The sequence below is a fragment of the Drosophila subpulchrella genome, chromosome 2R (genome assembly GCF_014743375.2).
Source record: "Drosophila subpulchrella strain 33 F10 #4 breed RU33 chromosome 2R, RU_Dsub_v1.1 Primary Assembly, whole genome shotgun sequence".
In the NCBI taxonomy this organism is placed as follows: domain Eukaryota; kingdom Metazoa; phylum Arthropoda; class Insecta; order Diptera; family Drosophilidae; genus Drosophila; species Drosophila subpulchrella.
Window position 1 is genome coordinate 5,952,919 of NC_050611.1, and position 25,430 is coordinate 5,978,348.

Sequence of the window (25,430 nt, forward strand, 5' to 3'; positions counted from 1 at the left end):
CTTTTAATTTAAGTCGGCAATATTGCAACATAGCAAAATATTACGATTGAAACATTTAAAAATGGTTGTTTATGTAACAATATTAATTTCTAGACGTCTCCAACTTTCGGATAGTGATCCTGAATATAAAAAGAAATAAACATTTTTATACCCGTTACTCGTAGAGTAAAAGGGTAAACTAGATTCGTCGGAAAGTGTGTAACAGGCAGAAGAAGCGTTTCCGACCCCGTAAAGTATATATATTCTTGATCAGGATCACTAGCCGAGTCGATCTAGCCATGTCCGTCTGTCCGTCTGTCCGTATGAACGCTGAGATCTCGGAAACTATAAGAGCTACAATACTGGGATTAGACATGCAGATTCCTGAGATTCCTGCGCAGCGCAAGTTTGTTTCAGCAGAGTGCCACGCCCACTCTAACGCCCACAAAGCGCCCAAAACGGTGGCTCCTACAGTTTTGATGCTAGAATAAAAATTTTAACTGAAATGTATTGTTCTCAACAATACCTATCGATTGACCCAAAAGTTTGCCACGCCCACTTTAACGCCCACAAACTGCCCACAAACACAAAAAAATTCAACAGAAATTTATTGGTCTCGTCAATACCTATCGACTGATCCAAAAAAAAAATGTTGCCACGCCCACTCTAACGCCCATAACGCTTAAATCTGTCTACCGCCGGTAGGTGGCGCGTTTCAATCTCGCTTTGCTGCTTGCATATCTCCATTTGGTCCCTTTAACTGAGTAGCGGGTATCTGATAGTCGAGGTACTCGACTATAGCGTTCTTCCTTGTTTTTTTTGCATACTTTCCGACGAATCTAGTATACTCTTTTACTCTACGAGTAACGGGTATAAAAACTTTGGAAATTGAAACCATGGTTGAACCCCTAAAGGCTTCAATACAGGTTGAGCGGAGTGAGTAAAGCCAAGAAATGGTACATTTTTATTTCAGCATACTGAGAAAAATGTTTTGATAGTACAATGCAAATATTAAAGAAAAGCTGAGGAGATTTACTTATTAATTCGTGATCCTTTATCGCTTAAGAATTCTAAATCTCCAGCGCCTCAGAGGGGTTAAAATCTCCAGGATAAAACAAATGCAAGCGAGGGCCAATCCAGCAAAGTACAGGCAAAAAACCCAGTATAGATTGTGTACTTCGATGTAATCATCGGGAATAGGCGGACTGAAATCTTCAAGTGATGAATAATTTAATCTTAACATATCCCAGAAACTTCTATCGAGCCAGAGCTTCGTTAAGCCGAACTCCTTCTGTCGCAGCATGTGCTCCTCGAAGAGATCGCGGTATGGCAAAAAACGTCTTATGGGATAGCCTAAGATATCAAAATAATTTACACAAAGTGTTTCTGAGTAGTAGAACAGTGGATATGCAAAGTTATCCTGTTGCTTCTCGAAGGTCGCCCAGCGAACTGCGGTCACCGGGTAGATATATTTGTCATTAAAAGTGCCTCTAAAATCGTAGAATTTGCTGGATTCAAGGACCACGACCTGCTCCTTGCTGACGTTCAAAGAATTCACAGCATCTACATCGTAAATGGTTATGGCCATCTTGTACCGGGATTTCTCTACGTCCGCGAAGGAAGTCATAAGCGGATCAACTGGTGGAGCCCATAGAAAAGCCTGTAGGTAAGCCACATACATAGTGGTGGTAATTACACTACAGAAGCAGATAATCATAAAAATCAGTTTCAGTTTTCTGCTCGAATGACGGGGAAAAGGAAACGGTTGAGCCAAAAATCCCCTCACACAGATGTCGTTCAGAAGGACGCTGGTCACACTTAGAGCTCGCCAGGATTTTTTCTGGATGTAGATCAGCATCACCGAGATAATACAGAATATTATAAAAAGCACTATCAGGGCTGGTGGAGCCACGATCGCCATGTAGATGTCACTGAAAGGCATTTTATCCGGAAGAGGAATCATAAAGCAAAAGGAACTCATCAGGTACGGATAAGACATTGAATCAAAGTTCGACATTCTAGAGGAGAGGGCTTCGCTCATGCCAATATCCAGAAGATCATCCGCTGCCCAATTCGTAATATTTACAAAAGATAGTTCTTCTGCGTTCTCAGCCAATTCCATCTGCATTGACAGGGTAGCATTCACCTTCGTAACGAAGTTGTTCAGCAAATCGGCCACAAAACCAATATACTTTTCCTCGCCAGTTTTGGGATCCCGGTACGCCATGCATCCAGGTGGTGACACATCTGGGAATGTTCTGATCGGCGCTCCATACATGTTTCTAAATTGTTCTATGAAAATCGGTTTACCTTCCAAGAGATTAATTTTATCGTAGTTTTGATCTTGAAATAGGCGACAGGAGTATACTACCCCGAATTGATCAAAGTTTTCTTTTACCATTGCTATATTATATTGATCCTTTTCCGAATAAAAGTCGCATACTGTCTCCGGTTGAAAATCTCCACGCAGAAGAATTAGGCGCCTGGCTAGTTGCAGCTTCATTAATGTGCGATAGTTCTTCTCTCTCTCTGCTTGAAACTCACAACTCAGTATAAGTGTTAGGCTACTGAAATTCCACTCGAAGTTGGTGCTACCCGAAGAAACCAGCACTGTCGGGACTTGTAATCGACGGGATAAAGAAAGAAAAGCGCATTCCCGTCCATAAATCAATAGGGTGTCGTAAATTTTCTCCGTTTGCAATCTTTGGAGAAGACCAAACAATCTTTCCTCTAAGTCTGGTTCAGTTTGGCTGGTTATGTTCAAAAACTGAGCCCTTGAACTCCCAAGCCAAAGAAGAATAATTATAAACCAAGCCATGGTTCAAAAGTAACTGTTGGAAATTCCGTGCGTTCACCACATTTTGTACTTTGCACACCTTTAGATTGTGTATGTCAGGCATGCCATTTCTATGTTTCTCATATTGTGTTTACAGGAGAATAAGGTTTAAGGTACAGCTCATGTTCCATTTAATAAGTAGGTGCTTTTAAAAATATATTTATTTCCCGCGGTTAATAAATTACTATCCTTGTTCGATGCTTACCAATATGCTGAGAGGGGTAAGATAGGGTATTCCAGAAATAATACTGCAGGCATGCCTTGAGTTCAACATAAGCCTAAAGTATTTGTTAACCGTTAACCGAAACAATGCGATTCGATATTGGGAACTTTATGCGGAACCAGACCTCAAACAAAGAGAAGAAGAAACGAAAATTTATCCTTTGCCTTAGGTTGAAAGTTAAGCTTGTTTCGCGACACGTCCAGTTTTAAAATTTTGATTGCTTATTCCACGGTTCTCCGAACATTTTTTATATAATTTTCGTTACACATCTTGAAGTAGAGCTGGGAAAAAATAGATGTCAACATCGATTGATGTCAAAATCGATGTATCGAATCCATTTTAAAGAAAAATTCCACCACTGTGAATAAGAAGAGGAAAAATTCGAGCAAATAAGGGTTATTTAAAAAAAATTTCTTTAAAATATATCTTAATGTGTGTTGATGGAGCGAGCGTGTGCTCAGTAGGGCTGGATGTAAAGTAATCAAGCTCATTTTTGCCAGCAAAAATCAGTAATAGTCTTGTGATCAAATTTGTCTTATGTTTAAGTTATTTAATTCATAGAAATGTATTTTTATATTTTTGCCCTCTAATATGTAAGAGTAATTAATAAATAATAGATCTCTATAAATAAAAACAAGGGAGAACGCTATAGTCGAGTACCTCGACTATCAGATACCCGTTACTCAGCGACCAAAGGGAAATGGAGATATGCAAGCAGCAAAGTGAGATTTAAATGCGCCACCTACCGGCGGAAGACAGATTTAAGCGTTGTGTGCGTTAGGGTAGGCGTGACAAATTCATTATTCAATAGAATAAGTTAGCCGCGTACTTTGCTCTCTCTGAGCGCCGGCAGTGCTTTTCTCTTTGCCGCTAAGTTCGGCCGGCAACTATTTACATACACACACATACACGCGTAAAAACATTTCGCATTGTCTGGCTCTGACGTCATAGCTTTTTTTCTTGGGAGGTTTGTGGGCGTTAGAGTGGGCGTAGAAAATTTTTTTTTGGGTCAATCGATAGGTATGGACAAGACTAATACATTTCAGTTAAAATTTTCTATCTAACATCAAAACTGTAGGAGCCACAGTTTTGGGCGGTTTGTGGGCGTTAGAGTGGGCGTGGCAGTCTACTGAAACAAACTTGCGCTGCGTAAGAAGCTCAGGAATCTGAACGCCAAATCTCAATAGCCTAGCTCTCATAGTTTCCGAGATCTCAGCGTTCATCCGGACAGACGGACAGACGGACAGACGGACATGGCTAGATCGACTCGGCTAGTGATCCTGATCAAGAATATATATACTTTATGGGGTCGGAAACGCTTCCTTCTGCCTGTTACATACTTTCCGACGAATCTAGTATACCCTTTTACTCTACGAGTAACGGGTATAAAAATATCTATTTGTTTCGATTTAATCGATGTTTTTTTCAAAAGATCGAAAAGAATCGAAGTAGTGAAAATCGATTTTTTCACAGAGCTATCTTAAAAGAATGTGGCCATGAGTAAAACAGTTCGATTTAAAAAAAATAATAAATTCAGTTCTAAAAGCAAAAAAAGGACATATTTCCGGGCAGGGGTTGTTTGAATTTTTTACCGGCTGAGGCAGTTTAAAATAGGACAGATCTGTCCGGAAAATGGACAAAATGGCAGAACTTTTTCCGACCATATAAAGTATACCAGGGTATTCCCTAAACTGTTGAATTGCTGAATTGTTGAATTTTGATCAGCTGTTAATCAGCTGTTCCATACAAAGTCATTGACGATGTAGTTCTTCCAAGCCAGTATGAGGAGTTAAAAAACAAACTGTTTGTAATATTGACCAATGTGGATTTTCTGGCATTAACCACTGATATGTGGACATCAAGGGCCAATGAAGGCTATATAACTATAACATGCCATTTTGTGTCGAATAACTTTAAATTAGAGTCTGCAATATTAGCAACAAGGCAGCTGCTCGATTCCACCAATCACACCGCTTCAAATATTGCTAAAACCATGAAGGCGGTGCTCGAAGATTGGGGGGTGACAAATAAGGTGGTATGTATAGTAACCGACAATGATGCTACCATGGTAAAGGCATGTCGATTGCTTCAATATAAGCACCTACCATGTGTAGCACACACAATCAACCTGCTCGTGCAGGATATTCTGAAGATGCCGTGTATTGATGATATACTTAAAAAATGTAAGACAATAGTGGCATTCATCAAGAGAAGCCAGGTTGCCTATGCCAAATTTAAGGAAGCACAGGGAGAAAATCCCTGTACTCTGCTGCAGGAAATGCCAACTCGCTGGAACAGCGCCTTCGCTATGATCAAGCGAATCTTAAAGACCAACGAGTTTGTGTCTCTGGCTTTAATATCTTGCCATAATGCTCCTTCGCCATTTTCTGCAGCAGAAGTTGATATTCTCAAAGATATAGCCGCTTTGTTGTCTCCCTTTGAAAACGCTACCCTTTCTGTGTCTTCCAATAGCAAGGTGTCAGTGTCCCTTATAATACCTGTAATATGCGAACTGCAGCACAAAATCAAGGAAATTAATTTGGAAACAGCAGAGGGAAAACTTGTCTTTGAGTTCATCAAGACTAGACTCGGGGAAAGACTTGCACCGTATGAAACACGCACTATACCCAGAATTTCCACCATTATAGATCCCCGTTTCAAAAAACAGGGATTCCTCAGTTCATCGAATGCAGAAGAAGCTGCTAAGGCTGTTCAAGATGAGCTGTTCAGCAGAATGTCCGCGAATCCACATCAGCCAACACCAACACCAGAACCAACACCAACCAACACCAGAAAAATGCGACCCACTTACGTATTGGGAGGTAAGAAATAATTCATTAATTAATGACATTAATATATTTTTCCGATATTTATTGTAGAAATGATCCTATTTTAGATGACTACCGATGGTGAAGCATTTAAGACATTGGCCAAAAAGTTTTTGTGCGTTCCCGCATCTTCGTGTGAATCGGAAAGGGTTTTCAGCAAAGCTGGCCAACTAATCAGCGACCGTCGCACACGGCTATCATCGACCGTTGTCGATAAAATTTTGTTCTTAAACAAGAAGATACATTTAAATATAATAGAATAATGGGCTTTCTTTTCAGTATTATTATTATTTCACACATTAACGATCTCATATGAATTTATCTTTTTGTTAAATATTTTTAATTTCAAAAACTACTAAGTAATTAATAATTATGTAAAAAAAAACATAATAAAAAATGTATATCAAATGAAATAAAATATTTGTTTATGTTAGGCATGTTTGAAACTTTATGAACAGTTTTTGTCAAGAACTATTTTTTTTCATTTCGGACATTATTTAAAGTTAAAATAAAGCTTAAATCAAATAGAAAAACTCGTGTAATTAATTTTTTTTTTCTTAAAACATCGATGTTTCATCGATGTTTCAACAGCCCCGAGGCTGTTGAATTGCTGAAATTTCTGACAGTTGACTTAAAGTCAACTTTTGGCTGTTCTCATTTAGTAAGCTAACTATCTCCATGTGTATTCCAACAGTTTATATATCCCAAGACCTTCAGTGCAAAGAAGTAGCAACTGATACCCAATGCCAACGCATACAAGACCACAACCCAGTTAATATCATCCATCCAGATTTCCAGCTGACGCCTTATGGAAAGACTCAATATGCGGTTACGGCTAAGACAGAAATCATCATCATCACTGAATTTTGAAAGAGCTTTTGCTGCTCGCTGTACTGCCTCAGCGCACATTGGTCACCGGAAAGATATAGTCGTTGTCCGTAGACTTATCCCAGACATTTGGTCTAAGCGAACTATCGAAATACCTAATTTTTTCCAAAAAATATTTACATATTTAAACTTAAGCATTATGAGTGCTCCTGTTAAGTTGATCACAAAATTTTAAAAAGTGTAGACTGGAACTGGTTGAGTCAAAACATTTGTCGTACCAAATTAAAAAAAAATAATTTCGGATTTATATATGGGCAAATCAGGAAAATGGTCAACCAGGACCAAAACAAGAAAATCTTTAAAATCATCGAATTTTTTGCGTATTTTCACAAATCAATGGCCATGTTTTCTTAACACAGTGGAACCAAAGCATATTTCATTTGTTTTGTTGAAGAAATTTCCCTGAAAACTGAAAAAATGCACTTTTTTTCATTTTTAGCTACTTTTAAAGCCATTTTTATGATTAAATTTTTCGCAAGGAAAACATATGATTTGTTTGAACTTTTTCTACCAAATCACTTTATTGCAATCTAATAAGAAGATAAAAATCCAAGGATGGCAAAAAAATTTTCAATTAACTGTTAATAAATCAACATGGAAAAATCGTACGTTCGCGACCCGTACGTTCGCGACCGGTACTTAATTCAATAAAATAAAAACAAATGGAGATATTTCCGTGGGAACAGACTCGAATGAAAGCTACGTGAATCCATTTTAAAAGTAAAGTTATTTCTTAAGAATATTCCGTCCCAGTTCGCAGATATTTGCATTTTACTAGATTAAGCCAAAGTCGACTTCCATTTTGTGTACGTTCGCGACCGCATGTTTTTTGCCAATATTATGAAAATGATAGCTCAATAAGTCCCATCACTTACACTAAGCTAAGAACTAACAAAATGCTATAAAATAGCAAAAAAAAATTCAGAAAAGAATTTTTTTCTATTTTTCATTTGCACTAATTGCGTACGAACGTACGTTCGCGACCCCTGGAAATGCCCATATGTTTAGCAACTTCAACTTTAAAAATAAGAAAAACGGAGTATACATTTTTTACTTTTTATTTTTTTGATCGATAGCTCAGTAAAGTAGTTATATTTTTGATCAGGATCACTAGCCTAGTTGATCTTGCCTTGTCCGTATGGACGCTGGGATCTCTGATACTATAAGAGCTAGATAGTTCGGATTTATTGTGTCGAATTTTGAACTTCTTGCGCAGCGCAAGTTTTTTTCACCAGAGTGATTTAGTTTTGACTATCGATGTCTAACTACATGTCAAAAAATGTTCAAGTCATTAAAAAGTTAAAAGCAAATAAAATTCCCAAAATAAAAAATCTCCCACGCACTCCCCTTAGCTAAGTAACGGGTATCTGAAAGTCGATGGCATCGACTATAGCGTTCTCTCTTGTTTGCTTTTTATTCTTTTTACAGCTCTGGATTGCCCCCACAAATGTTGGTCAGACCTGCCTTTTTTATGTTTCTCATATTGTATTTGCATGTAGCCTTTGTATTTTATATCTAATTAATAGTTGCATTAAAATACTGATATTTTGTGGAACCAGATTAAATATTAATTTCTCATTCTCTCTTTAATGTACTTTTACTTTCTCATACCCCTTTCATATTATGCCTTGAGAAGGAAAATATATATGATCACCACTAACCAACCACCAACAACCGAGGTGATATTGTGTTTGCATTCCTTTTTTGGAAAAATAATATGATTATGTGATGTTATGTACTCCTCCACTCTTCCCATTAGGAAAAAACAGCCCTTAGGGCTCCGAACTCTGGATTCTGGCGGAGGTACGCGGTTTGTATTGATTTGAATGTTAATTATCTTCAGTGCTATCCATTGGTATCATGTCCCTGTCTTCTAGTCTATGATCTATAAGCCACACGCTCGAATTCTTTACACGTAGTGACGAAGCGAACAAGTAAAGTGTGCGAAGGCAGAATTGAAAATCTGCTGTGTTGATCCGATCATATCAACACTCACTTCATTTTTAAATTAAGATCGTATAATTTTTTAAATAAAGTGGGAATATTTATTATATCAAGATTGCATCTTGCCAGATTTAAGAACTTTAAGTTCTTAAAACGGGTCCAACCCATTCTTAAAGCAAGGTATGGAAAAACTCAAGTTTCAGAAACGTTTCAGGAAGTTATTGTTTTGGCTTAAATTTTGTTTTAGGCCTAGTATTCAACTCACCAAAAAGCCGTCCAAGCCCGAAAACTTTATTTTAAAAAAGTCACAAAATTTTTCGTTGCAAAATATTGGTTGATGGAGGACGCCTTAGAGTCGCAACCTTCTTACCCGACTTCTCCACAGAGAGAACGTAAGTCCTTTATCCTTTATATGAAAAATACAGAAGGTATGAAATAACCATTTTTTAGAACATTCAAACCAAATTTCAACAAAGACGACGAGTCTATTGATTTTCTCGACGATGAAGTCTAAAGCTGTTCGGCATCAACGCTAAAAAGCAATTATGACTATGTAAGCAATTTTAAATATTATCGGACTTTTTTAACCCCCGATCTATTCTTAGAAACAAAAGGCGAAACCAGGCAAGGATAAATGGAAGTAGAATGAAAGCATGGCTCTAGTGGAGATGCTCGGCGGATACTTGAAGGAATCAAAGGAAACTATTGATACACATATCAACCTATAAAATCAGAAGGTTGTTTCACCATTTGCATCCTCACTTGTCTACTGGGACAGCCTTTTGAACCACATGCGATATTACAGGCCAAGCTAACCGTAATAAAGGTTAGCAGTTTGATTCACGAGGAATCCCTAAAAGCATTAAACAAGGTGTAAATTGTTAAGTAAAGTAAAATAAAAACAAAAGAAAGTTTAACTGGTCCAGAAGGATGGCTTTGCAAAGCTTACAATGAGATAATGCGTTCATATTTCCCTCACTTCCATACGCTCCAATATCCAAATAAGTGGATCTGTATTTGCGTCACTAACAGCCAAGATATGTTCAGGTAATTAAAGCTACCTTATAGTTAAAGAACACGCTACATAGATACTATGCTAAACATTTCATGAATAGTACTCGCGATTTGCAGAACAACTTACTCAAGCACTAAGTCCAATTTTAGTGTCGGCGAATAGAGTCAGAACGAAAAAACATTTTTGGAACAAGAATTGGCTCCAACTTCTCATAAAATTCTTGGAAATGGACCATACTCATATGAAAGCTTTTAAAAAAACAGAACGGATTTTATGTTAAATTTTCAAACTGTGAAACAATATATTTATAATGAAGTCTTTCCTTGTTTTTGCATATCTTACATCTGTTTAAAATCGTCCTTTCTTAAGACGTTCGGCCAGAAATTTTTTGTTTTTATTCAAGCCAGTGTGACCGTAAATTTTAACGTGGATATTACCACATTAACCAGCACTGGACCCTCAAAAAATAATGGTCTGAAAATAGTTTTTTTTTTTGGGCCTGTTTTTGTTAGGTTGAGTACTAGGCCTTACAGCATTTCTTACAGTTTTTATACAAACTTAAATTTAACTTAAGATTTTGCGTTGTTTATTCTATATAAGTACAAAGAAACAGTATTTATTTAATTAATGTTTAAAATGCAAAATTTCTCGGATGAATAACCGCTTTCGTAAGAATGAAAATATTTGTCAAATCCAATGTACATTTAATTGTTACATTTAATTCGTTACATAATTCAAAAACATTTTCCTTATAACTAAAACAACTTATAACCTTATATATTTGTGTGGTTTGTTTTTCGTCCTTTTGTGTTCCAGTTTGTCAAATAAAATACATGTTTCAATATTAGAATCAAAGTTTTGAATGTTTATTACTTTTTATTTTTTTTTATTTTTAGGTACTTTTGGAAAGAGAACAGTTCTCCTAAAGAATCTTGATGATCCATAAGTAATTTGAAAAACTTGAATACGGATTTATTGGCTATGGCCGGACTCACCCTTGAATTCTTATTGTGGGTATAGAGTTTGGCTTCTCGGAATTTTCAAAACACGTGGCACTAACTTCACTTTGCAGAATTAAAATACAACTGACGAAAATTTTTTTTTTATCAAGAGAAAAAACGATTGTAAAAAACGCTAATCGGCCACTTCGGGTTTCATTTTGTTCTTTACATTAAGCAGTTCTAAAATGCACCGCAATCCACTGCACCTAGCACGCACATTTGAAAAATGACCATGCGTTGCGCTTTGCGTAAAAAAATTCGTCTTAGGACTATTTTTTTCGGAATGCGTTCCCGAATTTCCGTTTGGGCATGCATCTGGATGCACTATATTAAAACACATCCGGACGGCCCCGCAACGCAATCATGCGCGTCGTTTTGTTTAAAAAGCTAACTTATATATGTATGATTTGATTTTATTCACAATGTACCGCGATCAAGTGTGACCGTTCGATCATTTTTAGAAGAACGGCGAGAACGTAACAAAGTCCAAACGCTACGGTCAGACGATCAAAATGTATTAGAGAAATTAGCAAAACATTCTTAGACATTCATTTAAATTAATTTATATCTATTACATTTTTAAAAATTTATTTTGCTGGATCTATGTAAACCCAAATTGTACTCCATTTAAGACCTTTTCAGTACGAACGTTTTCAAAATTCTAAGCATAAATTCGTTCTTAAGTCACGATTGATTTTACCTGATTTTAGCACGGTGTTTTTCCCTGAATAAAGTAATACACCAATCGAAAGGTGCCACACAAACTGTATAATTGTTCAACGACAATCAGCTAGTTTGGTGTGAAAATGTATAAAAATGCCGGACTTATAGTTTAAAGACTTATAGTTTATAAAAGACTAAAGCATCAGACTCAAGCTACATACGTATGTATATGTCGTTGAAAAGTTATTTTAATATGCTTATATAGTTGAGTAGAATTTGCATAAATACACGTAGAATAGTATCAAATTTATAGTTGAAAGATTTTTTTTGGTCACTTGTTGGCTGTTTTCCCAAAAACGGCTCTATAGATTTCTTTTCGTCAAATGAATACATATTAGATAGTGTGTTTATTTTGGCGAAAGTAAAATTTTTCTAAATTTCAGTCCGATTTCAATTTTAGGACGACTTTGGTTTTATAAGCGTGGAGTAACTTTTTATTTCAATTCAGCTTACTGAGAAAAATTTTTTGATAGTACAATGCAAAAATGTAACAATAGCTGTAAAGATTTACATACATAATTCTTCGTAATCTTATTACTACTGAAGAATTCTGAATCGTCCCCAGCGGGTCAGAGGGGTTATAAGCTCCAGAATAAAACAAATGCAACCGAGGCCCAGTCCAGCAAAGTATAGGCATAAAACCCAGTATAGATTGTGTACTTCGATGTAATCATCGTGAAGAGGCTGACTGAAATCTTCAAGTGATGAATAATTTAATCTTAACATATCCCAGAAACTTCTATCGAGCCAGAGCTTCGTTAAGCCGAACTCCTTCTGTCGCAGCATGTGCTCCTCGAAGAGATCGCGGTATGGCAAAAAACGTCTTATGGGATAGCCTAAGATATCAAAATAATTTACACAAAGTGTTTCTGAGTAGTAGAACAGTGGATATGCAAAGTTATCCTGTTGCTTCTCGAAGGTCGCCCAGCGAACTGCGGTCACCGGGTAGATATATTTGTCATTAAAAGTGCCTCTAAAATCGTAGAATTTGCTGGATTCAAGGACCACGACCTGCTCCTTGCTGACGTTCAAAGAATTCACAGCATCTACATCGTAAATGGTTATGGCCATCTTGTACCGGGATTTCTCTACGTCCGCGAAGGAAGTCATAAGCGGATCAACTGGTGGAGCCCATAGAAAAGCCTGTAGGTAAGCCACATACATAGTGGTGGTAATTACACTACAGAAGCAGATAATCATAAAAATCAGTTTCAGTTTTCTGCTCGAATGACGGGGAAAAGGAAACGGTTGAGCCAAAAATCCCCTCACACAGATGTCGTTCAGAAGGACGCTGGTCACACTTAGAGCTCGCCAGGATTTTTTCTGGATGTAGATCAGCATCACCGAGATAATACAGAATATTATAAAAAGCACTATCAGGGCTGGTGGAGCCACGATCGCCATGTAGATGTCACTGAAAGGCATTTTATCCGGAAGAGGAATCATAAAGCAAAAGGAACTCATCAGGTACGGATAAGACATTGAATCAAAGTTCGACATTCTAGAGGAGAGGGCTTCGCTCATGCCAATATCCAGAAGATCTTCCGCGGCCCAGTTCGTAATATTTACAAAAGATAGTTCTTCTCCGTTCTCGGCCAATTCCATTTGCATTGACAGGGTAGCATTCACCTTCGTAACGAAGTTGTTCAGCAAATTGGCCACGAAACCAATATACTTTTCTTCGCCGGTCTTGGCATCTTGATACGCCATGCATCGAGGTGGTGACACATCTGGGAATGTTCTGATCGGCGCTCCATGCATGTTTCTAAATTGTTCTATGAAAATCGGTTTACCTTCCAAGAGATTAATTTTATCGTAGTTTTGATCTTGAAATAGGCGACAGGAGTATACTACCCCGAATTGATCAAAGTTTTCTTTTACCATTGCTATGTTATATTGATCCTTTTTCGAATAGAAGTCGCATACTGTCTCCGGTTGAAAATCTCCACGCAGAAGAATTATTCGCCTGGCTAGTTGCAGCTTCATCAATGTGCGATAGTTCTTCTCTCTCTCTGCTTGAAACTCACAACTCAGTATAAGTGTTAGGCTACTGAAATTCCACTCGAAGTTGGTGCTACCCGAAGAAACCAGCACTGTCGGGACTTGTAATCGACGGGATAAAGAAAGAAAAGCACATTCCCGTCCATAAATCAGTAGGGTATCGTATATTTTCTCCGTTTGCAATCTTTGGAGAAGACCAAACAACCTTTCCTCTAAGTCGGGTTCAGTTTGGCTGGTTGTGTTCAAAAACTGAGCCCTTGAACTCCCAAGCCAAAGAAGAATAATTATAAACCAAGCCATGGTTCAAAAGTAACTGTTGGAAATTCCGTGCGTTCACCACATTTTGTACTTTGCACACCTTTAGATTGTGTATGTCAGGCATGCCATTTCTATGTTTCTCATATTGTGTTTACAGGAGAATAAGGTTTAAGGTACTGCTCATGTTCCATTTAATAAGTAGGTACTTTTAAAAATAAATTTACTTCCCGCGGTTAACAAATTACTATCCTTGTTCGATGCTTACCAATATGCTGAGAGGGGTAAACTTCTGGAGTATATAGGGTATTCCAGAAATAATACTGCAGGCATGCCTTGAGTTCAACATAAGCCTAAAGTATTTGTTAACCGTTAACCGAAACAATGCGATTCGATATTGGGAACTTTATGCGGAACCAGACCTCAAACAAAGAGACGAAGAAACGAAAATTTATCCTTTGCCTTAGGTTTAAAGTTAAGCTTGTTTCGCGACACATCCAGTTTTAAAATTTTGATTGCTTAATCCACGATTCCCCGAACATTTTTTTATATACTTTTCGTTAGAGCTGGGAAAAAATAGATGTCAACATCGATTATATCGATTTTATTATTCTTAGGTCGATGTATCGATGTATCGAATCTATTTTAAGGAAAAATTCCACCACCATGAATAAGAAGAGGAAAAATTCGTGCAAATAAGGTATATTTACAAAAAAATTTCTTTAAAATTATTGAATATATCTTAATACCGTTGTGTGTTGGTGGAGCGACCGTATGTTCAGTAATAAATAAAATTAATTTTTTTTTTTCGTCTTGTGATCAAATTTGTCTTTTGTTTATATATAGAAATGTATTTTTATATTTTTGCCCTCTAATATGTAAGATTAATTAATAAAATATAGATCTCAATAAAAAAAAAACTACTTTTTATCGATTTAATCGATGTCTTTTTTCAAAAGATCGAATTGGCAGAGCTTTTTTCGACCCTATAAAGTATACATGTTTTTGATCGGAATTATTTTAATTCTTGGCTCGCATACAAATTAGAATTCTAGGTTAATCAGTTTTTATTGAACTCTTAATTTCATTCATTTATTTATTTCTGATATGTGATAAAACATTTTAAATTTTTTAAAATTTAAGATTTATTTATTTAAGATTATAGTAAAGTTTACAAAACTAATACTAACTTAAGATAAGATAATATTTAGTAAGCTAAGTATCTCCAAGACCTTCAGTGTAAAGCAGTAGCTACTGATACCCAATACCAACGCATACAAGACCACAACCCATTAAGGATCATCCATCCAGATTTCCAGCTTAGAGGTGACGCCTTATTAGAAGACTCAATATGTGGTTACGGTTGAGACAGAAATCATCTGAGTAGTAGATCACTGGATGATTAAAGAGCTTTTGCTGCTCGCTGTACTTCCTCAGCGCACATTGGTCATCGGAAAGATATAGTCGTTGTCCGTAGACTTATTCCAAACATTTGGTCTAAGCGAACTGTTGAAATACCAAATTTTTTTCCAAAAAATATTTACGTAAGTACTATCATATTGGCAACGATCGAATGGCGGCAGAGAATGGGCACTGATAAAGGAAAATAAAGTACTATGAGTGCTTCTGTTAAGTTGATCACAAAATTTTAAAAAGTGAAAACTGGAACTGGTTGGGGCAAAACATTTGTCGTACAAATTTAAAAAGAATTAATTTTGGATTAATAGTATGTTTAGCAACTAAATTCATATTTACTTTACGCAGAAAAATTTTATGAACATACAATGAAATATTTAATAAAAGCTGTTAAGATTTATATATGGATTATTTCCAGGGTGACGAACGCGGCATTTCTTTCACTTTGACTTTAAAAATAACACTGACGAAGTATACATTTTTTAGTTTTTATTTTTTTGTTCGATAGCTCAGTAAAGTAGTTACATTTTTGATCAGGATCACTGGCCTAGTCGATCTAGCCCTGTCCGTAGGAACGCTGATATATCGGAATCTGTTAAAGTAAGAAAGTTGGGATTGTGTCTATTTTTGAGCTTCCACACGGCCAAATTGCTAAAAAACCGTCCAAAAAGTTTAAAAATATTAAAAAATGTTAATGAGATTTAGTTTTGACTATCAATGTCCAACTACATGCCAAAAAATGTTTAAGTCATTAAAAAATATAAGTAAAAGTAAGTATATCTCTATCTCCCACGCACTCCCATTAGCTGAGTAACGGGTATCTGAAAGTCGATGGCATCGACTATAGCGTTCTCTCTTGTTTGCTTTTTATTCTTTTTACAGCTCTGGATTGCCCCCACAAATGTTGGTCAGACCTGCCTTTTTTATGTTTCTCATATTGTATTTGCATGTAGCCTTTGTATTTTATATCTAATTAATAGTTGCATTAAAATACTGATATTTTGTGGAACCAGATTAAATATTAATTTCTCATTCTCTCTTTAATGTACTTTTACTTTCTCATACCCCTTTCATATTATGCCTTGAGAAGGAGAAGGAAAATATATATGTTCACCACCAACCAACCACCAACAACCGAGGTGATATTGTGATTGCATTCCTTTTTTGGAAAAATAATATGATTATGTGATGTTATGTACTCCTCCACTCTTCTCATTAGGAAAAAACAGCCCTTAAAGCTCCGAACTCTGGATTCTGGCGGAGGTCCGCGGTTCGTATTGATTTGAATGTTAATTATCTTCAGTGTTATCCATTGGTATCATGTCCCTGTCTTCTAGTCTTTGATCTATAAGCCACACGTTCGAATTCTTTACACGTAGTGACGAAGCGAACAAGTAAAGTGTGCGAAGGCAGAATTGAAAATCTGCTGTGTTGATCCGATCATATCAACACTCATTTCATTATACCCGTTACTCGTAGAGTAAAAGGGTATACTAGATTCGTCGGAAAGTATGTAACAGGCAGCAGGAAGCGTTTCCGACCCCATAAAGTATATATATTCTTGATCAGGATCACTAGCCGAATCGATCTAGCCATGTCCGTCTGTCCGTCTGTCCGTAAGAACGCTGAGATCTCAGAAACTATAAGAGCTACAATACTGGGATTAGGCATGCAGATTCCTGAGATTCCTGCGCAGCGCAAGTTTGTTTCAGAAGAGTGCCACGCCCACTCTAACGCCCACAAACCGCCCAAGTCTGTGGCGCCCACAATTTTCATGCTAGATAAAAAATTTTAACTGAAATGTATTGGTCTTGTCAATACCTATCGATTGATCTAAAAAAAAGTTTGCCACGCCCACTCTAACGTCCACAAACCGCCCAAGCCTGTGGCGCCCACAATTTTCGTGCTAGATAAAAAATTTTAACTGAAATGTATTGGTCTTGTCAATACCTATCGATTGATTTAAACTTTGCCACGCCCACAACGCTTAAATCTGTCTACCGCCGGTAGGTGGCGCATTTGCTGCTTGCATATCTCCATTTTCCTTTGGTCCCTTTAGCTGAGTAACGGGTATCTGATAGTCGAGGTACTCGACTATAGCGTTCTTCCTTGTTTTTAAATTAATTTTTGAAATCAAGTAGGAATATTTATTATATCAAGATCGCGTCTTGCCAGATTTAAGAACTTTAAGTTCTTAAAACGGGTCCAACCCATTCTTAAAGCAAGGTATAGAAAAACTCAAATTTCAGAAACGTTTCAGGAAGTTATTGTTTTGGCTTAAATTTTGTTTTAGGCCTAGTATTCAACTCACCATAAAGCCGTCAAAAGCCGAAAACTTTATTTAAAATAAGTCACAACATTTTTGGTGGCAAAGTATTGGTTGATGGTGGGGACGCCTTAGAGTCGCAACCTTCTTACCCGACTTCTCCGCAGAGAGAACGTAAGTCCTTTATCCTTTATATGAAAAACACAGAAGGTAGAAATAACAATTTTTTAGAACATTCAAACCAAATTTCAACAAAGACGACGAGTCCATTGATTTTCTCGACGATGAAGTCTAAAGCAGTTCGGCATCAACGCCGAAAAGCCATTTTGAATATGTAAGCAATTTTTAAACATTATCGTACTTTTTTTAACTCCCGATCTATTCTTAGAAACAAAAGGCGAAACCGGGCAAGGATAAATGGAAGTAGAATGAAAGCATGGCTCTAGTGGAGATGCTCGGCGGATACTTGAAGGAATCAAAGGAAACTATTGATACACATATCAACCTACAAAATCAGAAGGTTGTTTCACCATTTGCATCCTCACTTGTCTACTGGGACAGCCTTTTGAACAACATGCGATATCAACAGGCCCAGCTAACCGTAATTAAGGTTAGCAGTTTGATTCACGAGGAATCCCTGAAAGCATTAAGCAAGGAGTAAATTGTCAAATAAAGTAAAATAAAAACAAAAGACACAAAGTTGAAAGTCCAACTGGTCCAGAAGGACCATATATCATATCTCCTTCACTTCCATACACTCCGATATCCAAACATAATATTAAAATCGAATGGAATCCCTTCAAGAAGAAAACTGTTAGTTTAATCCCAAAAAGATATGTTCAGGTAATTAAAACTGCCTTATAGTTAAAGAATTCTCTGCCACTTTGAGGTGGGGCCTTAATGGGAACATGTTTCCCCGTCAATCATTTAGGCAAATACACACCGAGCCCAACTGATCTGTCCGACGTTCTACTGAATCTGGGTCCTAGATTCTTAATCGGAGGCGACTTCAACGCAAAACATACCTGGTGGGGATCACGAACCGTCAACCCGAAAGGAAGCACACTTCTTGGATGCATCAGGGTACTGGGTTGCACCGTCTATTCAACTGGAGAGCCTACCTACTGGCCCACCGACCCAGCCAAAATTCCGGACCTCTTGGACTTTGCATTTAGCAGAGGAATTGACCCCACAAAAATATCTACGGTTGCATGCCATGATCTTTCATCGGATCACAGCATGGTCAAGATATTGTATAGCAACTCCTATCTGAGGAATCCAACTGCTGTCAAGCTCATCAGGCGGAATACAAATATCCCGATATTTAAATCTTGGCTAGAAAATCATGTAGACCCCCAGCCAGATTTAGAAACTCCAGTAGACATAGACGAAGCGGTGGAGTACCTCACCAGACAGGTTCATCTGGCAGCAAGCATTGCAACTCCAGAGGTTGAAGCCACACGATCGGTACACACCAGAGGCCACAGAGACAACTATCTCTGGTCAACCGAACTGGCGTCAATGGTAAGCGAAAAACGGCGATTAAGGAGGGTCTGGCAGCTAAGTAGAAGCCGGTCGGACAAAACCACCTACAACAGTGCATGTAAAGACCTTAACAGAATGCTCCTAGATCTAAAAAGCAAATCCCTTGAAGCGTACCTAGCGGACCTTGAACCCTGTAGCGCAGACCACAAACTTTGGAACGCAACTAAGTATATAAAGAGACCCACACGAAGGATAGCTCCGGTAAGATCTTCGACTGGAGCTTGGTGTCGTTCAAATCAAGAAAAAGCAAACGCCTTTCCCGACCACTTAAAGAGTAGTTTCCAGCCATTCGACCTGTGCGACCCAGTGGACCTTCAAGAGACACTTAATTTCCTGGATGTGGCCTATCCCATGGACTTGCCCATTCCAGAAATCGACTGCGAGGAAATAAAGGAGGAGTTAGCAACACTCAAACCATCTAAGTCTCCCGGGTATGATCGTCTAGATGCCGCTGCTCTGAAGCTCATGCCGCCGAACTGCATTGAAAACCTGAAGTTCATCATGAATCAAAGTCTGAGACTCGGCCACTTCCCAACACGATGGAAATGTGCAGAAATCATCGTCATCGCCAAACCAGGTAAGCCTGAGGCCGAACTGGGATCATACAGGCCCATCAGCCTGCTGTCAATTCTTTCCAAAATCTTGAAAAAATTATTCCTGAGGAGATTGATGCCTGTGCTAGAAGAAAAACATATCATCCCAGATCACCAGTTTGGCTTCAGGCGAGCTCACGGGACCATACAACAGTGCCACAGGGTAGTCAGCTGCATTTTATACTTCTTTGAGGCTAAAAAGTACTGCTCCGCAGCATTCCTAGATGTCAGGCAAGCGTTCGACAGAGTCTGGCACCAGGGCCTACTGTACAAAATAAAGCACAGCCTGCCTACTCCTTACTACCTACTATTAAAGGACTACCTTGAAAATAGAAGGTTTTACGTAAGATGCAACCACCAGGAGTCGCCCATCCACGAAGTGGCCGCCGGAGTCCCCCAAGGCAGCGTGCTCAGCCCAATATTGTACTCTGTATACACCGCGGACATGCCCATTCCCACGGGTAGTCTCAACATGACTTGTACATATGCGGACGACACGGCGTTCCTAGTCTCCGCAGACTCCCTGCCACTGGCTGCGCAAGGCCTGCAACAAGCTCTCTTAAACATAGAACCATGGCTTAAAAGATGGAACATCATCATAAATGCAGAGAAGTCAACGAATATTACCTTCTCCTTACGACCAGGTACATCCGCACCGGTTATGCTGAACGGAGCAGCCATCCCGCAACAGCTCACAGCCAAATATTTGGGTCTGTCCCTGGATTCCAGACTAACGTGGAAGGAACACATCGTGGGCAAAGCAAAACTTTTGATGCTAAAAAACAGACAAATGTGGTGGCTACTGCATCGAAGGAGCAAATTATCAATAAAGAACAAATTACTCCTTTATAAAAGCATCTTAAAACCAGCATGGACATATGGCATAGTGCTATGGGGCACTGCAGCTAGTTCAAACTTAAAGAAATTAGAAAGAGCCGAGAACAGAATTCTACGTCAAATATTAAATGCCCCTTTTTACGTGAGAAACACAACGATTAAGAGGGATCTAAAGCTCCCCACAGTAGTCGAAGAGGTGGCAAAACACAGCAGACGGCACCTGGACAAAATAGAAGCCCACCCGAACCCACTCGCTTCCAGAGTGCTGGATGTGCAACCTCGGCGATTAAAAAGACGACACCCCACGGACCTGCTATTCAGGGTCCCCTAAATGATGCAATTACACACACACAAACACATGTAATCCACCCACACCTAATACTCCTCACTACGTAAACTTTTTTGTAAACTAACACTCAATTTTTTTTTGTCATAACATTTAATTTATTGCCCCTTGGGCAGACGTAAATATAAAAAATCAAATCAAAAAAAAAAAAAAAAAAAATCATTTAGGAAAATTCCACACATTTTCAAAATCCTCAGCATTTTTCAGCATCGTTTCCTGGGTCCAGGGAGGCACTTCATTTTAAAGTTGCTTGCGTATTTCAGTGCACACCAAATCAATTATCTGTCCCACACGTTGTTTGCTTATTCGAGAAGATTAAGCAATATGACGTTGAATATCACCCGAAGGTTATAAATTTCATGAATGGTAGTCGCGATTTGCAGAACAGCTTACTCAAGACCAATTTTTCGTGGGGGCAAATGGAGTCAGAACGAGACAACATTTTTGGATCAAAAATTGGATTGGACTTCTCATACAATTCTTGGAAATGGACCATTTTCATATGTATGAAAGATTTTAGGAAAAAGAACGGATTTATTTTTAAATTTTTAAAACTGTGAAACAAGATATTTAAAACGTAATCTATTCTTGTTTTTGCAATTGTTACATATGTTTAAAATCGTCCTTTAGATGTTCGGTCAGAAATTTTTTGTTCTTATGCAAGCCAGTGTGACCGTAAATTTTAACGCAGATATTACCACATTAACCAACACCGGACCCTCAAGAAATAATGGTCTGAAAATAGTATTTTTTTGGGCCAGTTTTTGTTAGGTTGAGTACTAGGCCTTACATGTTTGTTTTACAGTTTCTATACAAACTTAAATTTAACATAAACTCTTGCGTTGTTTATTTTATATAAGTGAAAGGGAACAGTAATTATTTAATTAATGCAAAATTTTTCGGATGAATAACCGCTTTTGTAAGAATGAAAATCCTTGTCAAATCCAATGTAGATTTAATTGTTACATTTAATTCGTTACATAATTCAAAAACATTTTCCTTATAACTAAAACAACTTATAACCTTATATATTTGTGTGGTAATAATAATAATAACTAAGATTGTTTTTCGTCCTTTTGTGTTACAGTTTGTCAAATGAAACACATGTTTTAATTTTAAAATCAAAGTTTTGAATGTTTATTACTTTTTTAAAATATTCTGAGTTTTTAAGAATTTTTAGGTACTTTTGGAAAGAGGACAGTTCTAAAGAATCTTGATGATCCATTAATAATTTGAAACATTTTCATCCGGATTTAATGTCCGAATTCTAATTGTGGGTATAGAGTTTGGCTTCTCGGAGCTTCGACTAAATCGCATACACCATCGGTGTTTAATAGGACCGCTTCTCTTAATACATACATTGTATATGTATGTACCCTGGGTATGCTTTAAAAAAGTAAATAGAAAGCAACAAGAATTTTAAAAACACGTGACACTAACTTCACTTTGCAGAATTAAAATACAACTGACGAGAAATGTAAGAGACGAGAAATTTTTATTTTTTATCAAGAGAAAAAACGATTGTAAAAAACACCCATCGGCAACTTCGGGTTTCATTTTGTTCTAGACATTAAGCAGTTCTAAAAAGCACCGCAATCCACTGCACCTAGCACGCACATTTGAAAAATGACCATGCGTTGCGCTTTGCTTAAAAAAAATCGTCTTAGGACTATTTTTTTCGGAATGCGGTCCCGAATTTCCGTTTGGGCATGCATCTGGATGCACTATATTAAAACACATCCAGACGGCCCCGCAACGCAATCATGCGCGTCGTTTTGTTTAAAAAGTTATCTTATGTATATTTGATTTGATTTTATTCACAATGTACCGCGAAACCCCTTGGGTCGCTTGTGAGTAGTCCAGGTCAAGTGTGACCGTTCGATCATTTTAATTAATTTAAATTAATTTATATCTATTACATTTTTAAAAATGTATTTTGCTTGATCTATGTAAACCCAAATTGTACTCCATTTAAGACCTTTTCATCGATCTTAAGTCACGATTGATTTTACCTGATTTTAGGACGGTGTTTTTCCCTGAGTGATGTAATACACCAATCGAAGGGTATCACACAAACTGTATAATTGTTTAACGACAATCAGCTAGTTTGGCGTGAAAATGTATAAAAAAGCCAGACTTACAGTTTAAAGACTTATAGTTCATAAAAGACTAATTCTTCAGACTCGAGCTACATACGTATATGTCGCTGAAAAGTTTTTTTTAATATGCTTATATAGTTGAGTAGAATTTGCATAAATACGCGTACAATAGTTTCACATTTTTTTTGGTCACTTGTTGGCTGTTTTTCCAAAAACGGCTCTGAAAATTTCTTTTCGTATATTTTTTTTGTAAAAATGTGTGCTTTGATATTGGACCCCAAATGAGTACAGATTAGATAGTGTATTTATTTTGTCGAAAGTAAAATTTTTCTAAATTTCAGTCCGATTTCAATTTTAGGACGACTTTGATTTTATGAGCGTGGAGTAACTTTTTATTTCAATTTAGCTTACTGAGACAATTTTTTTGATAGTACAATGCAAAAATGTAACAAAAGCTGGAAAGATTTACATACATAATTCTTCGTAATCTTATTACTACTGAAGAATTCTAAATCGTCCCCAGCGGGTCAGAGGGGTTAAAATCTCCAGGATAAAACAAATGCAAGCGAGGGCCAATCCAGCAAAGTACAGGCAAAAAACCCAGTATAGATTGTGTACTTCGATGTAATCATCGGGAAGAGGCGGACTGAAATCTTCAAGTGATGAATAATTTAATCTTAACATATCCCAGAAACTTCTATCGAGCCAGAGCTTCGTTAAGCCGAACTCCTTCTGTCGCAGCATGTGCTCCTCGAAGAGATCGCGGTACGGCAAATGCCGTCTTAAAGGAAAGCTTAAGACATCAAAATAGTTTACACAGATTGTTTCTGAGTAGTAGAACAGTGGATATGCAAAGTTATTCTGTTGCTTGTTGAAGGTTATCCAACGCAATCCGGTCACTGGGTAAATGTAGTTGTCATTAAAAGTGCCTCTCAAATGACGAAATTTTTTGGAGTCAAGGAGCACTACCTGCTCCTTGCTGACGTTCAAAGAATTCACTACATCTGCATCGTAATTGGTTATGGCCATCTTGTACCGGGATTTCTCTACGTCCGCGAAGGAAGTCATAAGCGGATCGAGAGGTGGAGCCCATAGAAAAGCCTGTAGGTAAGCCACATACATGGTGGTGGTAATTACACTACAGAAGCAGATAATCATAAAAATCAGTTTCAGTTTTCTGCTCGAATGACGGGGAAAAGGAAACGGTTGAGCCAAAAATCCTCTCACACAGATGTCGTTCATCAGGACGCTGGTCACACTTAGAGCTCGCCAGGATTTTTTCTGGATGTAGATCAGCATCACCGAGATAATACAGAATATTATAAAAAGCACTATCAGGACTGGTGGATCCACGATCGCCATGTAGATTTCACGGAAAGGCATTCTATCCGGAAGAGGGATCATAAAGCAAAAGGAACTCATCAGGTACGGATAAGAGATCGTATCAAAGTTCGACATTTTAGAGGAGAGGGCTTCGCTCATGCCAATATCCAGAAGATCTTCCGCGGCCCAGTTCGTAATATTTGCAAAAGATAGTTCTTCTCCGTTCTCGGCCAATTCCATCTGCATTGACAGGGTAGCATTCACCTTCGTAACGAAGTTGTTCAGCAAATTGGCCACGAAACCAATATACTTTTCTTTGCCGGTCTTAGCATCCCGATACGCCATGCATCGAGGTGGTGACACATCTGGGAATGTTCTGATCGGCGCTCCATGCATGTTTCTAAATTGTTCTATGAAAATCGGTTTACCTTCCAAGAGATTAATTTTATCGTAGTTTTGATCTTGAAATAGGCGACAGGAGTATACTACCCCGAATTGATCGAAGTTTTCTTTTACCATTGCTATATTATATTGATCCTTTTTCGAATAAAAGTCGCATACTGTCTCCGGTTGAAAATCGCCACGCAGAAGAATTAGGCGCCTGGCTAGTTGCAGCTTCATCAATGTGCGATAGTTCTTCTCTCTCTCTGCTTGAAACTCACAACTCAGTATAAGTGTTAGGCTACTGAAATTCCACTCGAAGTTGGTGCTACCCGAAGAAACCAGCACTGTCGGGACTTGTAATCGACGGGATAAAGAAAGAAAAGCACATTCCCGTCCATAAATCAATAGTGTGTCGTATATTTTCTCCGTTTGCAATCTTTGGAGAAGACCGAACAATCTTTCCTCTAAGTCTGGTTCAGTTTCACTGGTTATATCCAAAAGCTGAGCATTTGAATTTTTAAGGCAAATAAGAATTATTATAAACCAAGCCATGGTTCTAAACTAACTGTTGGAAATTTCGTGCGTCCCTCACATTTTGTACTCTACACACTTTTAGATTGTAAATGTTAAAATGTTCTTCAGGCATGTCATTTCTATGTTTCTCATATTGTGTTAACAAGACTAGGGGTTTAAGATACAGCTCTTGTTCCATTTAATGAGTATTTACATTTCAAAATACAAATATTCCGTGCGGTTACCAAATAGGCGATTTAAAGAGATTATTTTTCTTTGTTTGAAGTTTACCAATATGCTTAAAGCGATAAACTTCTGGTTTAGATAGGGGATTCGTGAAACAATTTTGCAGGCTTGTGTTTGACATAATGGTTTCAATGAATACAAGAAAGGAAGTTAACTTCGGCCAGCCGAA

At 37.7% G+C, this 25,430-nt stretch overlaps 3 protein-coding genes across 3 annotated transcripts; all 3 read right to left on the reverse strand.

Moving 5' to 3' along the window:
• Positions 1-983: 983 nt before the first annotated feature.
• On the reverse strand, positions 984-3,206 carry LOC119550707. The gene is made up of 2 exons (XM_037859586.1): positions 3,021-3,206; positions 984-2,960 (listed from the first exon to the last, which is right to left on the reverse strand). Exon 2 carries the CDS (start codon positions 2,795-2,797, stop codon positions 1,034-1,036), a length of 1,764 nt encoding a protein of 587 aa, XP_037715514.1. The 5' UTR covers positions 2,798-2,960; positions 3,021-3,206; the 3' UTR covers positions 984-1,033.
• Positions 3,207-11,974: 8,768 nt separating this feature from the next.
• Positions 11,975-13,738, reverse strand: LOC119549581. Its single transcript, XM_037857738.1, has one exon. The coding sequence runs from the start codon at positions 13,736-13,738 to the stop codon at positions 11,975-11,977; it is 1,764 nt and encodes a 587-aa protein (XP_037713666.1).
• Positions 13,739-23,290: 9,552 nt separating this feature from the next.
• Positions 23,291-25,054, reverse strand: LOC119549582. Its single transcript, XM_037857740.1, has one exon. It carries the CDS (start codon positions 25,052-25,054, stop codon positions 23,291-23,293), a length of 1,764 nt encoding a protein of 587 aa, XP_037713668.1.
• Positions 25,055-25,430: the final 376 nt, after the last annotated feature.

Excerpts from the sequence above, each read along its gene's own strand:
- LOC119550707 (XM_037859586.1), bottom strand. The coding sequence starts at position 2,797 with ATGGCTTGGTTTATAATTATTCTTCTTTGGCTTGGGAGTTCAAGGGCT.
- LOC119549581 (XM_037857738.1), bottom strand. The coding sequence starts at position 13,738 with ATGGCTTGGTTTATAATTATTCTTCTTTGGCTTGGGAGTTCAAGGGCT.
- LOC119549582 (XM_037857740.1), bottom strand. The coding sequence starts at position 25,054 with ATGGCTTGGTTTATAATAATTCTTATTTGCCTTAAAAATTCAAATGCT.